We start from the raw sequence: 17,372 nt of genomic DNA, 5'->3' as shown, positions 1-17,372 counted from the left end.
TTTGCCTTTTAAACAGCACTGTGTCCCTCGGGTACACCTAAACAGGCTTTTTCAAAGTTCACCAGCAGGATGAGTGTTGCTTCTTGGAGAATCTGCTGCAGTTCTTCATGTAATCCCAGACTGACTCCACGAGGCTGAGATCAGAGCTCCTTGCTCTTCAAGTTCCGTATGACTCTGGCTGTACGTTTGGGGTTGTTGTCTCGTGCTTCAGAACACATTTGGAGCAGATCCTCGTGCTCTTGCTTGATAGATAACAATCTAAATCCAGTGCTGTGAATGCGGGCACGCTCGAATCTGATCATGTGATTGATGGGACACTCTACAGCCGCTATCAATTCTGAAACTGTTTTCTATTTAAATTGAATATCCTGTTTTTTTTTTGTTTGTTTTTTAAAAAAAAAAAACCTTAATTTGTAACAGTAATTTCCTGTTCACACAGTGAGTTTCAGTCATGGTCTTACTTCAAATTCAGACCCAGGACTGCAGAATCGGGAGTAGGAAAGAAGGAAAAGATTGATGAGTGATGGCGATGAGTGTTGAATTCACATTTATCAAGAGTTGTATATTTTACAGAGATGATCTAATTTGTTTGGGACAAGTATCAGAGAAGGAGGAAACAAACAGACCTATTAGAAGATCGGAGTGGAACCGCTGAAAGAGACCGAGTGGAAAAAGAGCGAGAAACTGATTATATTAAAAAAAAAGTTTGGAGTAGCAATGGGTGTGTGAGGGCTGCTGGTTAAATGTCCACTTTAATTTCATTATTGTGAATTGGTTAACTCATCATTATGTAGTTGTATTATTTAAAAAAAACAACTGCATCTTCTGTCTTCACTGAGGCCCGTGGAGGATTTGACTCTTTTCGACACACTACAGTACGACTGTAAAACCTCACTTTGACGTGTTGTTGTTTTGCTTCCATGTCACCTGCCACGAAAGATACACGATGTCTCATGCTGAGGGGAAATGAAGCAGTACGGACGGGCACCGCGAAACACCTGAGAAAATGGATACAACAGCTGGGTCATTTCTGTTGATCCCACAAAATATCTCATAAATCACTTACTGCTGCCGCTTGTCAGCGGAAACCGCAAAGATCAATTTGCAGACATGTCCATAAAGTCCTCCGCTAAGTGACGGCTCTTTTGTCGCTGCATTATCCAACAATTCCAGCATGTCTGGTTGTTTCTTTTCTCTGAATCCATGTGTGTGTGTGTGTGTGTGTTTTGTTTTAGCTACAGCAGCAACAGTAAGCCCATTTTGCCTCCCAGGTGAGTATGCTGAGACACTATCTCCTCCCGTGAGTTGCAAACCTCTTGTCTGCCTATTTGAAATCAGCAGAGCATCAAACACACAACGCTGTACACCTGACGGCCTCAGAAGGCCATCACTCTGATGAGAATTGACAGACGAACACATAATCCAGCTGCCGCAGAAGGTCAAACTCATTTATTTGATGTAGTCATTTTGTCCATATTTCTGCAGATCAGTGGGCCGCGGTGTGGGTATGATTAGAATAATGAAAGCGCCAGTAAAAGAACAACAACAACAACAACAACAAAAAAGCCAGGGTCACATGCTGATGTGCAGCGAATGAAAAGGGGATGGATCATACACAAATAATGCATCATGTAAATCATTTTCAGTCACTGCCGTGGGTTAATAGTTGACAATAACTCCGAATATGTCGACGCGCATCACGGCATATTGTTCTGGGTTATTTTTGCTTGTCACTCTGGAGGTGTTACACTGCATATTGCTCTTGCATATTTCAGTGAAGATGAACCCCGCGAACGGAGCCCGGACTGTGTCACGAACTCATCTCATTGGCAGACAGCACCGCCGCATTACCTCCGGACCCCGCGGTGGGCCAACATAACCAGAGTCGTCCGATCCAGGCTGCCGGAGACGAGGCGGCAGCACTCGGAGGCAGCTGGAGACCGCGGGGCCCTCTGGGAAATCAGATCCAGATTGCTTGGAGACGGGGTGATTAGTCCGAGAAAGGGTCTAGTGGTGGAGAGCACACTACCGAGAGAGAAAACAGGGACAACACCAGGCAGCCTGGTCTCTGACTCGCCCATGTTACGCGCAGGTGTGTTTAAACTTTGATGCGCAATCTCATCAGTATATGTCTAAAATAGTATTCTACATGACAACTGAACCAGTGTGATGCGGTTCAGAGCCTCTATAAAAAGCTCGTAAGTGGACCTCGAGTGCAGAATGGCCAGTTCTTTAAACTCAGTACTTGTGGATTAAGTGGATTAAAATCCCGGCATGTAGCAAGACATGAATTTATGACAGATGTGTTTATTTTACCCCATAAAAGCTAAAGGTTCAAGTTAAAACCACATCGATTCACCAATATGAACTTCTTTTTTTTTTTTTACATTTAACAGGTTGAACCTGGAAGAAGACAAACTCAGATCTCAGGTGAGCAGAGAGAAACTTCCCCCCCTTGGACAGATGAATTTGCAGTATTGCAGCAATGTCAAACTCTGCTCATAAATCATTCCTGCGCAGTGAAGGTGACAGCCATCCCAGTGAAGTAACAATCAGTCAAACACATGTATCAGCAAAGGGGAATTTAAACTAGAATGCTTAGCCCATATCTCTCATGATAATAATTTGCATTTGATCAAAATCACAAGTTCATGTTCTGTAAGAGAAATCTTTTGCTGTTCACTAGATGTCACTGTTATCCCATTCTTATAGGAGACACTGACTGCACTGATCATTGTGAGTGTTCCCAAAAATAAATGCATCAAAATGAAATGCATACCCACTTCCAAAGTCAGTGGATGGGCTTGAATGAGACTCGAGACAAATAAGAACCAGGCAGGGCTGCGGTTTTGCTTTAAGATCGCTGTTTGTCCGGTGAGCCCGCTGGGAGTGGGACGGTTGACATTTCAATACAACTTTGAGTGAAATTGCCAAACATTTATCACACTGACTCCACTGAGGGAATACGGGAGAGGTCCTGCACACTATTCTTGGTGGACAGAATATTTTGACCTGGATCACAGCAGAAGCGCGTCACCGCGGGTGGGCGTGGTTTAACGGGTGGAGGGGTGGGGGGGGGGGTAACGTTGTGTCCTCCGTTACGCTGCAGTTCGAGTTCCAGTCTGACACGAGACAGGAGCAGAGGGACCGAAAAGCCGATCAGCTCGCGTACATCTCCACCCCCAGGTGATGGAGAAGACGGAGATCTTTTTATACTTCTTCCTCTGCTCCCACTACATCTTCAACATCGTCTTCGTCACGTGGGTTTTCAATAGCTTGCCACCCGCAGATTTGACCAACTATGGATTGTCTAATTGAAGTTGGCCCACCTGATCCTGTTTGCACCAGGACAACCGAGCGAAACTAGAGCGAGTGAAGTCGTTATGAGCAGTTGTGTAAATGGTGCATTTCCTGCTCAGAGAACTGGTGTAAGAAGCATCATTTCATCCTCGGGATACCACATCCATCTGCGTAAAGGACATGGACATGACGGTTCCATTCACCACTGCCTGAAATAGGTACCCACTCCGCGCTATGTTTTAGTAACTAAGGGAGAAAGCTGTAGTTAGAATAGAGAGTGTGCTTGTGCGCTTGTTTTATTTTATGCGAGCGGGGTTTTTTTTGTGTTTTTTTTGCGCGCATATCAATTGCGCACCGCATTTTGGCCGCTCCGCTACTAGAGGCGATCCGCAGCGGGATCTGGAAATCTTTGAAAGGCAACAAGCCACACCAATCACTGTGAAAGGTTTTTTTTTTTTTTTTTTTTTTTTACTGAGGACACAGTCAAGTCCTGCCATTTGAACTTAACTGAGAGAGTTTTAAAAGCTGCATTCAAGTGCACCTGTGTGGGAGGAGTGAACCATGGCTTTACCAGATGGTGGCATATCTGGGGAGGAGGTACCATTCCCAGAGATCATAGAGCTCAATGTTGGCGGACAGGTGTACATAACCCGCTTCTCTACCCTCACAAGTGTGCCGGATTCTCTGCTATGGGAGATGTTCAGTCAAAAGTCTGCCAAAGGGCTGGCAAGGGACACCAAGGGCCGCTTCTTTGTGGACCGTGATGGTTTCTTGTTCCGTTACATCTTGGACTACATGCGGGACCAGCAGCTGGTTCTTCCAGACCACTTCCCCGAGCGCGGGCGTCTGCAGAGGGAGGCCGAGTTCTTCAACCTGCCAGAGCTCGTCAAGCTGCTGGCACCCAAAATCAGCAAGCAGAACTCCCTGGGTGACGAGGGATGTCAGAGCGACCCGGAGGAGTCCTCACCTGGGATTGAGCCGGCCCGTAACCTCGGTTCCCTGGGTGCTGCCGCTGCCGCCTGTGCTAGCCTGGTGCCCGGCGCCATGGATGGCAAACGGTCCGGGTTCATCACAATCGGCTACCGAGGCTCGTACACCCTGGGCCGCGACAGCCACACCGATGCCAAATTCCGCCGGGTGGCGCGGATCATGGTGTGTGGGAAGACCTCCCTGGCCAAAGAGGTGTTTGGGGAGACGCTGAACGAGAGCCGTGACCCCGACCGCCCCCCCGAGCGCTACACGTCCCGCTATTATCTCAAGTTCACCTTTCTGGAGCAGGCTTTTGACAAGCTGGCAGATGCAGGCTTTCACATGGTGGCCTGTAACTCCACAGGAACCTGCGCCTTTGCCCATGAGCAGACGGACGACAAGATCTGGACCAGCTACACTGAATATGTGTTCTACCGTGAGTGAGACTATCGGCTTTGTTCCCCCGGTTCCCTCACCCTGTGATCCAAGAGCCCCCACCCCCCCTCCGGCCTCCAGCCATCCCGTCTTTCTCTCTCTCTGATGGCTTCTGCACCAGTAGATGTACCGTAGATGTTTTGCCCCTCCACCTCTCTTTGCAGCCTCCAGATTTGTATCCTATGAACAGTACCCAGCTGCTGCTCTGACTCTTCTTCATACCTTCTCTGCAGGTCCATTCTGCAGCCTTCCCTCCCCTCAACCCCAAAAACCCGCCCCTCCCTTCACCGTCAGGTCCGGCCCCTCGCTTAAAGCCGCCGCTACATCTAGTTGTAGTCCCCCAGTCCTCAGCCACAGCAACCGCACATCCCTCCCTGCAGAGACTGATACCGTCTATGTACTATTCCCCTTTTGTACTCTCTATGTATTGTATCTGCCTTGGTGAAGCACAATACTGTATCCAAGAGCTAATCTTGTTAAATATGCGCCCCGGTGTGTCTCTGTGACTAGTGAACCAGTCATAAGGGGCATAAGGGAAAGGGCTTCAAAGAGTTGCCGTGATGTACACAGTGCTACACTCTGCCGGCTTACTTGAGCAGATCGGACTCTCTCCCGCTCCTCTAAACTAAATGACCAAATAATTGGACATCTTATCAGCCTTGAGGGCCGTGAGCAGCCCCAGCACAAGAAAGAAGTGTAATCTTATTTCCCTTCGTTTTTATTAACTGTGTCCAGCACCATGTGGTTTGGGAATGTGCCATATAGTTAATCTGTTCAGCTGTTGCATCGAATGAATGAGGGCTTAACAGCCACACAGACAGGAAAAGACTGAAGTGAACTTTTTCATCTTGAAAGGAAAAAGTAGGATGTAGTTGTGTGAAGTCTCCTATTCAAAAAAAAAAAAAAAAAAAAGACAGCAGGGTTTCAGTGGTAAACGTACAAGCAACAGACTTTGATGAAAAAGGATGAAAGCTTAAATATCAAGAGATCTCGGAGACGGAAAGGAAGAGAAAGAAGTTGCAGGATGAAGTGAGTGTATTGATTGTGCAGTGGAGCTTTTAGTATTTTAATCACCCACACTGGGAGGGCAGAGGACACGGAAGGTGTTACATCACCTCAAAGCCCACTGCTGTATTTCACGCTCATTGTGCTTCTTTGACATTTCTTTGTTCGATTACATATTAAAGAGGATTCTTAGCGTGAATCACTTCTTGGGATTGGCTTACACCATGACGTTCGTAAAAGACAAAAAAAAAAAAAAAAGTGGTCGTCACCATAGCGGATCATGTTTTGGGTGTTCTGTAAACAATGATGTTATTCTTAATACTCAGTATTAGTTGAAGCTGCTGCATATTTGATAACAGCTCTCACTTACTGTAACTGAATACCCATGAGAAAGGAGTAGGATTATGCTGTAGCCAGCCAAAGCCCAATATTTTCTCACCGCTGTAGCAACGGGCATCGTGAGGGCAGTTTAACAGCGACTTCAAGTTATGAAGGAGCAGGTCAAGAAACGAGGGTTGTTTCCAGATACAGCCTCGGGACAGGTCTGCACATCATATACCTCAGACGAAAACACGTTTAAATCCAACAGGATCCAGCAGATTGCATAAAATGCAGACATGGTTAAGAAAATATCCAAAAATACAGATGCTGTAGTAAGATTAGAGGTTTAACATGAAGTGAATTTTGGTTTGAGAGTCAGAGTAGCGCAGGACTTCACCTGAGCTGTAAGGTGTCAGGTTGTAGTTTGATGTCTGGCGGTGACAGTACATGTATTCTGAAATGTCTAGAAATCGCAATATTGTGTTTCAGCGTGATGAAGTGCTGTTGACATCTGAGTCAATATGTTAGACGTGCTGCAGTGTGTCGCTGCAGCCGTAGACGACACTGAATTTAAAAAGTGTTCAGCAAAAAAAAAAAAAAAAAAGATGTTTTCTTTCTATTCTGGTTGTATTTTCCATTCGTAACAAAAACCTTGATTTATTTATTTTCAGTTTTGAATGGCAATGAGCTCAAAGTAAAAATGTCACATGCCCTCCTATCACTGCAGTACTTCTCAGTGACAATATAACTCAATCACAAGTAAACCAATTCAAATTTTCTTCTCTGCATTTTCCATTTAAGGAAATATCCTTGGACATAAACCCTACTTCATATTAAATGTTCATCTCTTTGCCCTCAGGCACCAGTTCCCCCATCCTTCCATCTGCTTTTCCACTGTTTTCTCCACATTTTTCCCTCTCTCTCTCTCTCTCTCTTTTTTTCTTTTCTTGTCCGCCCAGTCTTGTATGGAGCATTTGACCAAGAAAACAGAGCCAAGAAAGAAAGGAGGACATGCACAGATAACAGGCTCTGTTAAAGCAGATTGCAAAACCCTTATTTTGTTGCCAATAATTGACCTAATTACATTGTGCAGTCAAAATTGTGAAGAGGATTGGATGGAAAATTCCGGACTGCTGAACTGCTGTAGTATTTAAGGCTTCCTGCGGAGCAACAATTCGGCCCATTTCTAAAAGATTAGAAGTCATTTTTGTCTGTTGCCAATGCAGACAGTATTTTCACTGAGCGCAAATACAGACAGCAAAGTAGTCATAATTTACATCAGAAAATCAACCAGGCCAGACTGAGATCAGGTTTAGACGCTAATTGTGACGATCTCTTGGTAAGACAAGATTCACAAAAAGTGGTGAAAAATTCATGCGGCTCGCCGTCCTGGAAACTAGATGATTTTTTGTTGCGGTCCGGAATGCATGACGAATCCTCCGAGACCGGGACAATACAGTGCCTGCCTGCAGTTTCTCCCCAGCCCAAAACAAACAGTCCCAGGCAGCAGCATTCCTCTCCGTCACTGTCCTTCGGCACACCACTGCAACACGGGAAGTGCCAAGGTCGGTCATTAGCGCGGGCGTGGAGAGAGACGTGGCTCATGTGTGAAATTTCAGGCATCAGTGTCCCAAACCGCTCTCCGTCTTTACCTCCACAAATTGCCTTGACTTGACATTCAACGGTCAATGTGTTAGAAGTGTAGACACTCAGACATTGAACAGCAGCAGCAGCAGCAGCAGCGAGGTGCACAGGCCAGACTGTGATGAAATGCTGCTTATTTTGTTTCCTGTTGGGAAACTTGTGACTGATAAGTGTAGCACGCCTGCTCGTGTGCCATATAAGAAACAGATTTTAGGTGTGTCACCATAGTGGTATGCCTGTGTTACAATAAAGATATTTTACCATGAAATGTTGTTTCTGTGTTCTGGAAAAAAAAAAAAAAAAAAAACATCACAACTGCAGATCACAACGCCCACAATCAATTAAACTAAGTCACATATTTTTGTCTATTAAACTCTCGCCATTACATTTCAAGGAAAAGAAGAAAGACTGCTTTCTGTTTGTACCTTCAGGCAGTGATTTGACCCATGTTTTGTTCCTGTGCTGCTATTGTCACCGCAGGCGGCTTTACATGGCAAACATGCTTTGGCTGTTCTGCTTTCCTCTCTTAGAATGATCCTTGTCTCACAGCCAGCTGGGTCAGTGCTTCCCCCATTAGGAAGAAGAAAGGAAGAGAGCAGAGGAGGGCAGGAACGGATGTACGTCGAAGGAAACAGGGATTGGAAAAGTGGGGCAAGGAGAGACAGAAAACTTGGTTGAAGCGAGAGGAGACTGGGAGGATATTTAACTGACGAGGATTTGGTGTTCCCACTCTTCCTGAGAAAACTCCACAATGAAGTGTCCTGTTATTTGGAGAGGTGCGGGATTGTGCTGACAAAGATGTCACTGGGCCATGTTGTAATGTGTTCCTGTGTGGCTTTTTAGCTCCATCAACACTCACAGAGGTTCTGTTACACTGCACCCGACAGATATAGATCCACGAGTATTACATCATCAGAAAGAGAGAAAGCTGATATTTAGTAGCAGGAAGAAAAATATATTTTCTGCCACATCTGTATTTGAATCCCGAGCTATCCCTTTAAGCTGAAAACAACCAGCCAAGGTTCCCAGAGTTCATCTTCTTTTATGAATAGAGTGACAACATCTTTTCTGAGTGTACCATCAGATGTGTCTGCGTGCTGCTGTTTCTGTTCATTCTGAGCGATCAGCTGCAACCATCTGTGGCTCCTTCTTGTTTATGTCTTGTCAGCCTTGATGCCTTGTCTGCTTTTGGATCCGTTGGCCAGGATATTTTGGCTCGGCTTTGGTTTTTTTATGCTCACGTTTGTGCTGGACGTGGATTTTTTTTTTTTTTGGAGCAGATGTTTGGTTGGGCATTATTTGGGCCTCTGTGTCGGGTGGGTCAACGCTGGGGTTGGTATGAGGGCCACGTGGGGCTAATGAACCAGGTCCACTCCCTGTCTCGCAAACCTGCTGAGTGGGCAGTTGGCATCTCTGAATGTGCATCGACGCAAACACGGACACACACACACACACACACACACACACACACACACACACACACACACACACACACACACACACACACACACGCGCGTACAACAGGGGGAGGGACGTTGCTAGGATAGGATGTGAAACAACCCTCTTGTGTGAAGCTAATGACTCGGAGCTGTGAGGTTTTAGATCTAATTGGCTGCCTACTTTTCACTCTTCTTTGAGAACATTTAAAAATGCATTAGCAGGCAAACAAGCCATTTACCTCCCTCACCCTCTCTTGACAGAAATAAGACGAACATGACAATACAGAAAGGCATCATTGCAGATAATTACACGGGAACGGTGACGGGAGGATGCAGCAGCCTCAAGCCCATCACAGTTTTCGTCACCAACATGTGACGTACACTTGTGTATACATCTTTTGTGTTTGTGTTCGTCCTTGATGACAACACGGTTCATCCACGCCTCCATGTAAAACCACGAGAGTACAGTAGAGCTGGCTCGGGGCATCTTTATCTCATTGTGTGTTGGGTTATTTATAGCAAGTCAGCCATTGAGCCAGATGTGTACCTTATTCACTGCACCGCTCTGTCCTCAAGCATGCGTGCACATGCTTGGCCGCTCCTCGTCTTCACAGAAGAACAGCTGTCGCACAACATATTGGCCCCCGAACACCAGGGGGGACTCCGTCACGCAAGGTCAGGGGGTGCTCATACCTCAGGGGGGGGTCAGTGTGGGACAAAAACTAGTGTCCAAATATACAGTACTATATCACCTCATCTCTCTGCCCTCATTATTATTCTCTTTGACTTTACAGACTTCTCTCCTCTAAGTTCCAAGGCACAGAAAGACAAACTGACAAAGAATAACTTTAAAGCATTAGGGATGTGTGAATACACCAGGCGAAAGTAGGATGGGAACGAGGGAGCTTGAAATTAGTCACAGAAAGTGAGTCAAAGAGCAAATGGGGAGGGGAAAGCAACAAAAAGGGAAGTTGCAAAGTTCCACATGCAGGGACGACAAATATGTGAAGAGGCAAGAGCAGTTTGAAAGACAAGAACGGAGATTTAATAGATTGTGCAAAGAGGGGGGAAGCTGTGGCAATAACTGAAAGAGTAAACGGTTGGAGGTCCATTGAGCTTCCACTGCTTTCAAAGAATGTCACATTTCATTACAAATGCAACATATTACTTCTGCAAGTGAATCTTTGTTGATGCCACTGCTGGAATTAAGGTACTCCCGGACATTGGCGTGAGAGAGAGGATTGGCAGCCCCCCCTTAGGGCCCCCAAAGCAGCGGCCTCGACATGAAGTGACTGCTATTAACATTTCTCATGGTAGCACTTTATAATACAGCTCGAAATTTGAAACATAATTTAGTTGTATGAATCAGGGAACAGTTTTTCAAATCATGTGTTTGAATAAACCTGATCCTTCATACTTGCTTCTTTAACGTATCTGTGCCGAGGGGTCCGTTTCCTCACATCTAATATTTTTGAATTGTTCATTCAGCTAATGAGCATTTAGTTTCTAAAGTTTCTATGCAAACAAATGCCTCAAAATGGGAAATTAGTTCAATTGGATGAGTTTTAATTGCATGCCATCAATCACTGATGGGATGGGGGGGGGGGGGTTGTGTGTGAGCAGTTGTCTGTATCTCGGTTTAAGCGGTGAATTGTAAATGTGTTTTGTCAGTGCCGTCACTAGGATGGGATTCACCTCGGCCATCTGGAGTCTTGGGCTTTAATCTGCCCCTCTAATTATCAGTAATCTGAACAGCCAGGCTTGTCCTTGTTGCTGCCGTCCAAGGTACGGCTGGGCCCTGCCTGAAAGCAAGCAGGAGAGGAGAAGCTGGTGGCAGAAGGGCTGCAGGGGGCTGAGGGGTGCCAGGATGGGCTTTATAAGGGTTCCTAGGCAGGCTGGTTATGGGCTGGTGGAGCCAGGCAGCAGCTAAAGCAGAAGATAAAGAGGAGGTACATGGAGCAGGTGAATCAGCAGGACACTTGGATGGGATGGAGATTTGTGCAAGCCTGCAAAAATAGAAATAAAATAATAGTCCTTTCCAAATGCCTTGAAAAACCTTATGCTAGCTTTTTATTGATGACTTGCTGACACATTTATTTCAAGCTCTTCCAACTCTTCCTCCATCTTCCCTTTAACTTTTCCTCCCTTTTCTGCATTTCTTACTCAGCAGTGGCTCTCCGGTCTCCAGCTGTTTACATCAGGCATTTCCTCTACATTATGTAGACTGACACATTTGTAATTGCTCAGAGACTTGTGAGTGCACTTCAATGATTTTGATATGGGCAACCGGGCCCGGACATGTAAACTTAGTCCGAAGAATATCGTACAGCTCTGTCTGATTACAGCCTCATATGTTTTTGCTTGATGGCAATCAGAGAGCAAAGACAATGGGAAGACTGTAGGAGGCGAGACTCACACTGTCATTAGGCGCCATGCAGATCATTTCACAAAGCAGAGTTGGGAATCTGAGCTGAATATGAGATAATTAGACATAAAACATGCTGCAATTGCCGAAACTATGTAGCGTGAACTCCCTTTAGAGCAGCGGGATGGAGCCATATGTCCAACTTCACACCAGATAAAATGCTGCTCCCACTCTGACGGGCATTACTATGCATTTGTGGGGCTCTGGCTCCAACACATTATTGTGGTGTTACCATGGAGATGATGATGTCCTCTTGTTTGTCAGTCTCCCCATCCTTAGGCCACAACATCTGTCAGTGGCCACAGTGAATTTTAACAAGTACCCACAGGCCCATCGACCCGTTTAAACTCAAGGTAATTCAGTGACCGCTTAACAGTTCTTTTTACTCAGCTTCACTCTACAACATTGTAAGGCATTTAAATCAAATTGAAATTACACTGTTAACCTTACATTGTCTGCGTATGCAGTTATTAGATACACAAACAGGTCAAGGAAATGTAAAACTACATTTGTACTGCAGCTATCTTTCAAACACATATTTGAGGACATCCAGGCGTAGCACTTTAAGTTACTACAAAATATGATGTTTTCTCTCGTTTTCAACAAGCCAACATGTTGCTAACAGTTCTGCTATTTAAGACATTTGTTCCTATAATCAACTTTTGGGAGAACCTATCAAAGGATTAAGTTCATCCAACGTTTAAGAACATCCCAGATTCCAGATTCCTAGACGCTACTTGTCAGCCATGTTATGTCCACACCTGCTGAGCTCTCTCAGCAAGTGTTACCTGTCTCCGTATCACTATTGTCTAGCTAACAAATCAAATTACACAACATTAAAACTATGAGTTGGGCCCAAAAATGTAATGGGTGCTTTACAAACTCAAAAGGTACACCAGACAAAGCAAACACAGAGGATTTACATGACGATAGCGTTGCAAAAGTAAGTCAGTTCAGTTTGAAAATGAATGCAACTCTTTTCACATTTCCCACAAATAATGGAGTGCGTATTGCAATACCTTGTCATGGTTTTATTTAATCTGCGTGTGAGAATAAATTGGTGCGGTGTGATTTGAGTAAAACACAAATGAGTAGCACTACAAACCATGGAGGAGTCATTTTGTAACAGAGAGGTGCTAAACCCTGGCAACAGTGGCACATTAGAGTTGCTAATAGCAGTAATGATGGCAACGGAGGGATGTGTCACATTGAACAGATGGGAGAGGCAGAAAGAGAGACAGAGAGAGAGAGAGAGGGGGAGAGGATGTGTGAGAAAATGCTTTAGCTTTTGCATATATCCCTGGAGAAGTGGCCCGGGGAAAAGGGTTGAGTGCACTCTTTTGCTGTTCTCCTCCATAAGGCTTAGTGGTGGAGGAAAGGATGGAGCCCATCCCCCAGTGGATTATTCCTCCGAAACTGCTAAGCCCCCATACTCCCACGTTCAGGCAGCCCTCAAACACATGTATTCATTATGAGAGATCCTGAATGCACCAAACGCACAAGCGCACACACACAGTGGAGGGCATGTTCCTGCCAACCCCCTCCTTCCCCCCACATCTTTTCTCTGTCTTTCTCTGGCCTTCTTTCAAATGCCAGTGTATGACCAGAATAACAAACGCACATGCATCTGCCCACACACAACCACACCTACACAGTGTGCACACGCTTATGCATGCATGCTCAAGCAAACACAGATGACACTCGCTTGATCTCACACGCACACGGGCTCGAGCACTCTCTGTCGCACACTCGTATTCAGGTATTCAGAAAGCCAAGGCGGTGGGAGAATATTCTGTGCCGCCTCCGTTTGACATAAGCAGCTTTTACTGTTATATAAATCGAGTTACTGTAATAATGAGCACTACTGGAGGAAAGAGTGCAGACCCCTGGGTGTCTTCGTATGTCTGTGCACACGTGTGTGCGTGTGTGTGTGTGTGTGTGTGTGTGTGTGTGTGTGTGTGTGTGTGTGTGTGTGTGTGTGGGGTGTGGGTGTGGGTGTGTGTGTGTGTGAGCGTCTGCCGCTGTGTGTGTGGCGTATTGTACCTGCATATCTCCGCATGAGGATGTACAGTATGAGAGCTTGTGAGAGAGATTAGCTGTTCATTTGAATTCTCATTTGCTGCAGCAGCATGCGCCATGGTGGTGAATGTATGCGATTTAATATTGTGTGACTGTGACTCTATTGGAGGCCTGTTGTTACCATTTCACTTGGTCTAAAGCTGTGTCTGTATAAGTGGAAATATGTTTATGTATCAAAGTTGAACCATCCAGCTGTAAACATCACAACAACAAGAAAATAATTCAGAAGTCTTCTTCTGGGCATTTGTGTCAGCAGCTTTGCACCATTTTCTACAGAGTTTTTTTTTTTTTTTTTAAAGGCTGTTTACTGTTCACACAGGGCAGGCATACAGAGCAGAGCAAGTCAAGATTCTCCATAATGGGATCATATAAGCAGTAGAGTATGTGGATACATAATGATCACACAGTACTGTAAGATTTTTGATTGGCTCTCTTTCCCCAGTCCACCATGAACACGTCACAATAAATAAATACATGTCTTTAAACATGGGTGAAGTTTGCTGTGACTTGCAGAGCCGATCTGAGGCTGTGTACCATCCATGGACTGTATGTAAAGGTGGTTGTAGCTTCTGGGTCTGAAAAATGAGGCCAATTCAAAAGTGCCTTCAACTGCGATACCACCGAGGACCAGTACGGGTTGGCTCCAAAAAGGCTCTGGCTCCATAGACTCCCATTCAACTTCTCTCATGAAGTCCCTAATCAATAGATTTTTTTTTTCCACGAGTCAATTTGGTGTCATTCGCGAAGGTATTGCTATAATATTACTTTTCAGGTGGTCAGTCTGAAAATAATCCTGTCAATAATTAGACATTGGGCCTCAAAAAACAGTATTTTTGGGGGCATGTCTGTTTGATTGACAGGCCTGTGGTGCTGTCAGGTTTTCGCTATCAGTGGCCGGGTGTAGTGTCCTCGGGTTTCCAATTCAATCAAGTCAGATCCCCTCTCACTGCTCCCCAGCCTGTCCAAATATATTTACTTCTGGCTCCAAAATAGCAACATGGGGACAAAATGACAGCACAAATGTGAAATCTAGGCTTCACAACAACAGTTCACAAACCAAATGGTGACGTCATTGTTGGTCGCCACTGTGTACAGTCATGTAGACAGTGAAAATCAGAGGAGGGCAGGAGGCTGATTACCCATTCACTTGTTTCTAGGAAAACAGGCCATTCATAAAGACAGCAATTCACAATGGTATGTGGGCTTTCAAATACCATGAGGTACTGAATGTACACATGCCACTCTAGCTCTTCCGAGAAGTCGCACAGCAGCTACCTCCTCTTTCCTCACACAGAGATGAGATGAAAAATAAACACTTCATGAAAAATGGCTTGTCAAGCTCCGGTCAGGAGGTTTCATGCCATCCGTTCAGTCACAGTGCTCCTTCTAAGATAATATGGACTCAAGCAAAGGGAAAAGGGAAATCGGATCATGCCTTGAAACTTTTCTCTACTCTGCTCATCGCTCATTTATTCTCCTTTCATGCTGAGCTCCTTTCTCTGCTAATTTCTGCTTCCAAAATGCCCCAACACGCTCTCGTGCCAGCATGTGTTTACTTTTGTACTCTTGGAGACAAAAACTGTGCAGCTGAAGGTTGAGGTGCTTGTTTCTATGCCAGTCACATGCTATTGACACACTCTGATAAGGCAAACAAGTGAAATGTAATCAAATTTCTGTGCAAAGCTCCGCTGGCAGCTGAGACCTTTTATTCAAACACAACAGACACCTGAGCATGAAATTTATTCTTCTGCTTTTCATTTTTATGGGAATAGCTTTCTTGACGGATGACATATTAGAATATCAATGCTGCTACTACGATACCAATGTCTGTATATTGAATTTGTTGCAGCATGTTGTAGCATAAAGACAAGAAGCAGGAAGAAACAGCAAGCCTGGCTTAAGTTTAAAAATGTGCCTATGAGCACCTTTAAAGATCGCTGCTGAAAACATGTGATCGTATTTAATCTCTACACAAGTTCTTATCCAGTATTTCTGTAGTGTCGCTAGCCAATATTATAGTGACGATAAAACTGAGAAGTTTTTTGGCAAGAAATAGTTTTGGACAGAGCCAGGATTGCTGTTTTCCCTCCTTATAGTCTTTGTGCTAAACTGAGCTAATCTGCTGCTGGCTTTCATTTTCATATTTAACATACAGACAATATTCTTATTTATCTCTCAGCAAGAAAGCAAAGAAGCTGTTGAATGATCTGAATTCAGCACAAAATACTTCAGATTTCACCCATAGGTACACTTCATCTTTTTGTCTTCTACAGGTACTTCATCGGCGATTTCCAAGGCAATGACCTCTGACCCCTCAGCTCCCAACGAAATGGTGACCTCTAAACTTGCTGCTGCTCAGTCTGCCACAGTGGAACCCTACAGCAGCACCAGCCGAACTCAAAGCCTTCCAGAAACCAGCAGCTGCACAAAGCTGGACATACTGCCTGTGGACTCTCCTCCTCCTCTGACAAATCCTGCTGCATACAGCCCGGCAGACCTCCCTCTTCCGCCACCTCCCTTCCTCCCTCCACCTCTGCCGCCATCCAAACCCTCCTCTACCTCCAGTCCTCCCCCTCCCCCGACGTCGCCCCGCACTGAGAGCCCCCAGCGCCCGACCACCCTCAACTTACAGACGCTTCCACGGCCCAGTGTCAGGGAGAACGGTGGCCCCCCGCCTGGGGTGGATGAGGAGGAGGAGGAGAGGAAACTGCTGGAGGAGGATCTGAAGAAATGCATTGACGACTTCAAAAAGATACGCTTGCCGAGAGTCTTTCCAGATCGCAAGAGGCACTGGCAAAGTGACTTGCTCAAGAAGTACAATGCGTAGAGAGCTTTGCTGTGGCACCACGGTGAACAAATGTCACCGGGCGAGTAGCGGACTCAGGCTTTATATTCACATTGCTTTCAAACTGTGAAGAGTGTCAGCAAGTTTACTTAAACCTGTGATGTAGTAGCTTTTGCATGTCATCAGATCTAAATTGTTTGATTGTGTGTAGTGCTTAGGCTGAGCTAGTCTAGCAATCACACATACACATTAAAACAGAGATGTATTTTCCCATCATAGAAAACAATATCCCTATAGAGCTTCTTTGTTCTGCACAACACTGTTTTGGAGTATTGAAAAAAATATTTCTTATCATTTTCTTTTTACTCAGTCAAAGGATAATATATGTAATGTCATTAATTAGATTTCTCTGCCCTGCTCTCTGTACCATGTCCACTGATCAAACAAATGAAAAATGTAAGCAAAGTGTGAAATTCTAGGCATTTGACCTTAATGATGCAAAATAAAAGAAAGAAGTGAAATCTCTGGTGCTAATCATCCAAACTATCTCACCTCATCAATATTAACCATGCGACTTCAAAGCTGTTCTCTGGCTCTGATTCAGAAGCTCTGCAGTTTGGCTTATTTTGTGATCACATTATCTTCAAGCCAGCAATGGGAAGAAGTCAGAGGGAGAAATCAGTGTACCAGGAAGCAAAGTGGGTAATTACAGGCGGCCAGAATGTGGAATAATAATGACAATAATCACTACATGAACCAATGCAGTGCCATTTGTTCCTCTACCTGCTCTGCATAAAATGCTATCAAGCTTCACTAATGAATTACCAGGTGTGTGTGTGTGTGTGTGTGTGTGTGTGTGTGTGTGTGTGTGTGTGTGTGTGTGTGTGTGTGTGTGTGTGTGTGTGTGTGTGTGTGTGTGTGTGTCTGCACTTGTTTTTCTGTCCCAATGTGGACTAAAACCTGAATACAC

At 45.0% G+C, this 17,372-nt stretch overlaps 2 protein-coding genes across 2 annotated transcripts; both read left to right on the top strand.

The window, feature by feature from the left end:
• Positions 1–1,640: 1,640 nt before the first annotated feature.
• Positions 1,641–16,896, top strand: LOC138620087 (BTB/POZ domain-containing protein KCTD8-like). Its single transcript, XM_069697029.1, has 3 exons — positions 1,641–2,092; positions 2,397–2,430; positions 15,891–16,896. The coding sequence occupies exon 3, from the start codon at positions 15,917–15,919 to the stop codon at positions 16,442–16,444; it is 528 nt and encodes a 175-aa protein (XP_069553130.1). The 5' UTR covers positions 1,641–2,092; positions 2,397–2,430; positions 15,891–15,916; the 3' UTR covers positions 16,445–16,896.
• On the top strand, positions 3,097–6,636 carry LOC138620084 (BTB/POZ domain-containing protein KCTD12-like). The gene has a single exon (XM_069697027.1). It carries the CDS (start codon positions 3,862–3,864, stop codon positions 4,711–4,713), a length of 852 nt encoding a protein of 283 aa, XP_069553128.1. The 5' UTR covers positions 3,097–3,861; the 3' UTR covers positions 4,714–6,636.
• Positions 16,897–17,372: the final 476 nt, after the last annotated feature.

The sequence above is a fragment of the Brachyistius frenatus genome, unplaced genomic scaffold (assembly GCF_029030835.1).
Source record: "Brachyistius frenatus isolate BFR_SWC_R1_liver_20210118 unplaced genomic scaffold, ASM2903083v1 Contig_22, whole genome shotgun sequence".
Classification (NCBI taxonomy): Eukaryota; Metazoa; Chordata; class Actinopteri; family Embiotocidae; genus Brachyistius; species Brachyistius frenatus.
This window is presented reverse-complemented; position numbering and strand designations above follow the sequence as displayed.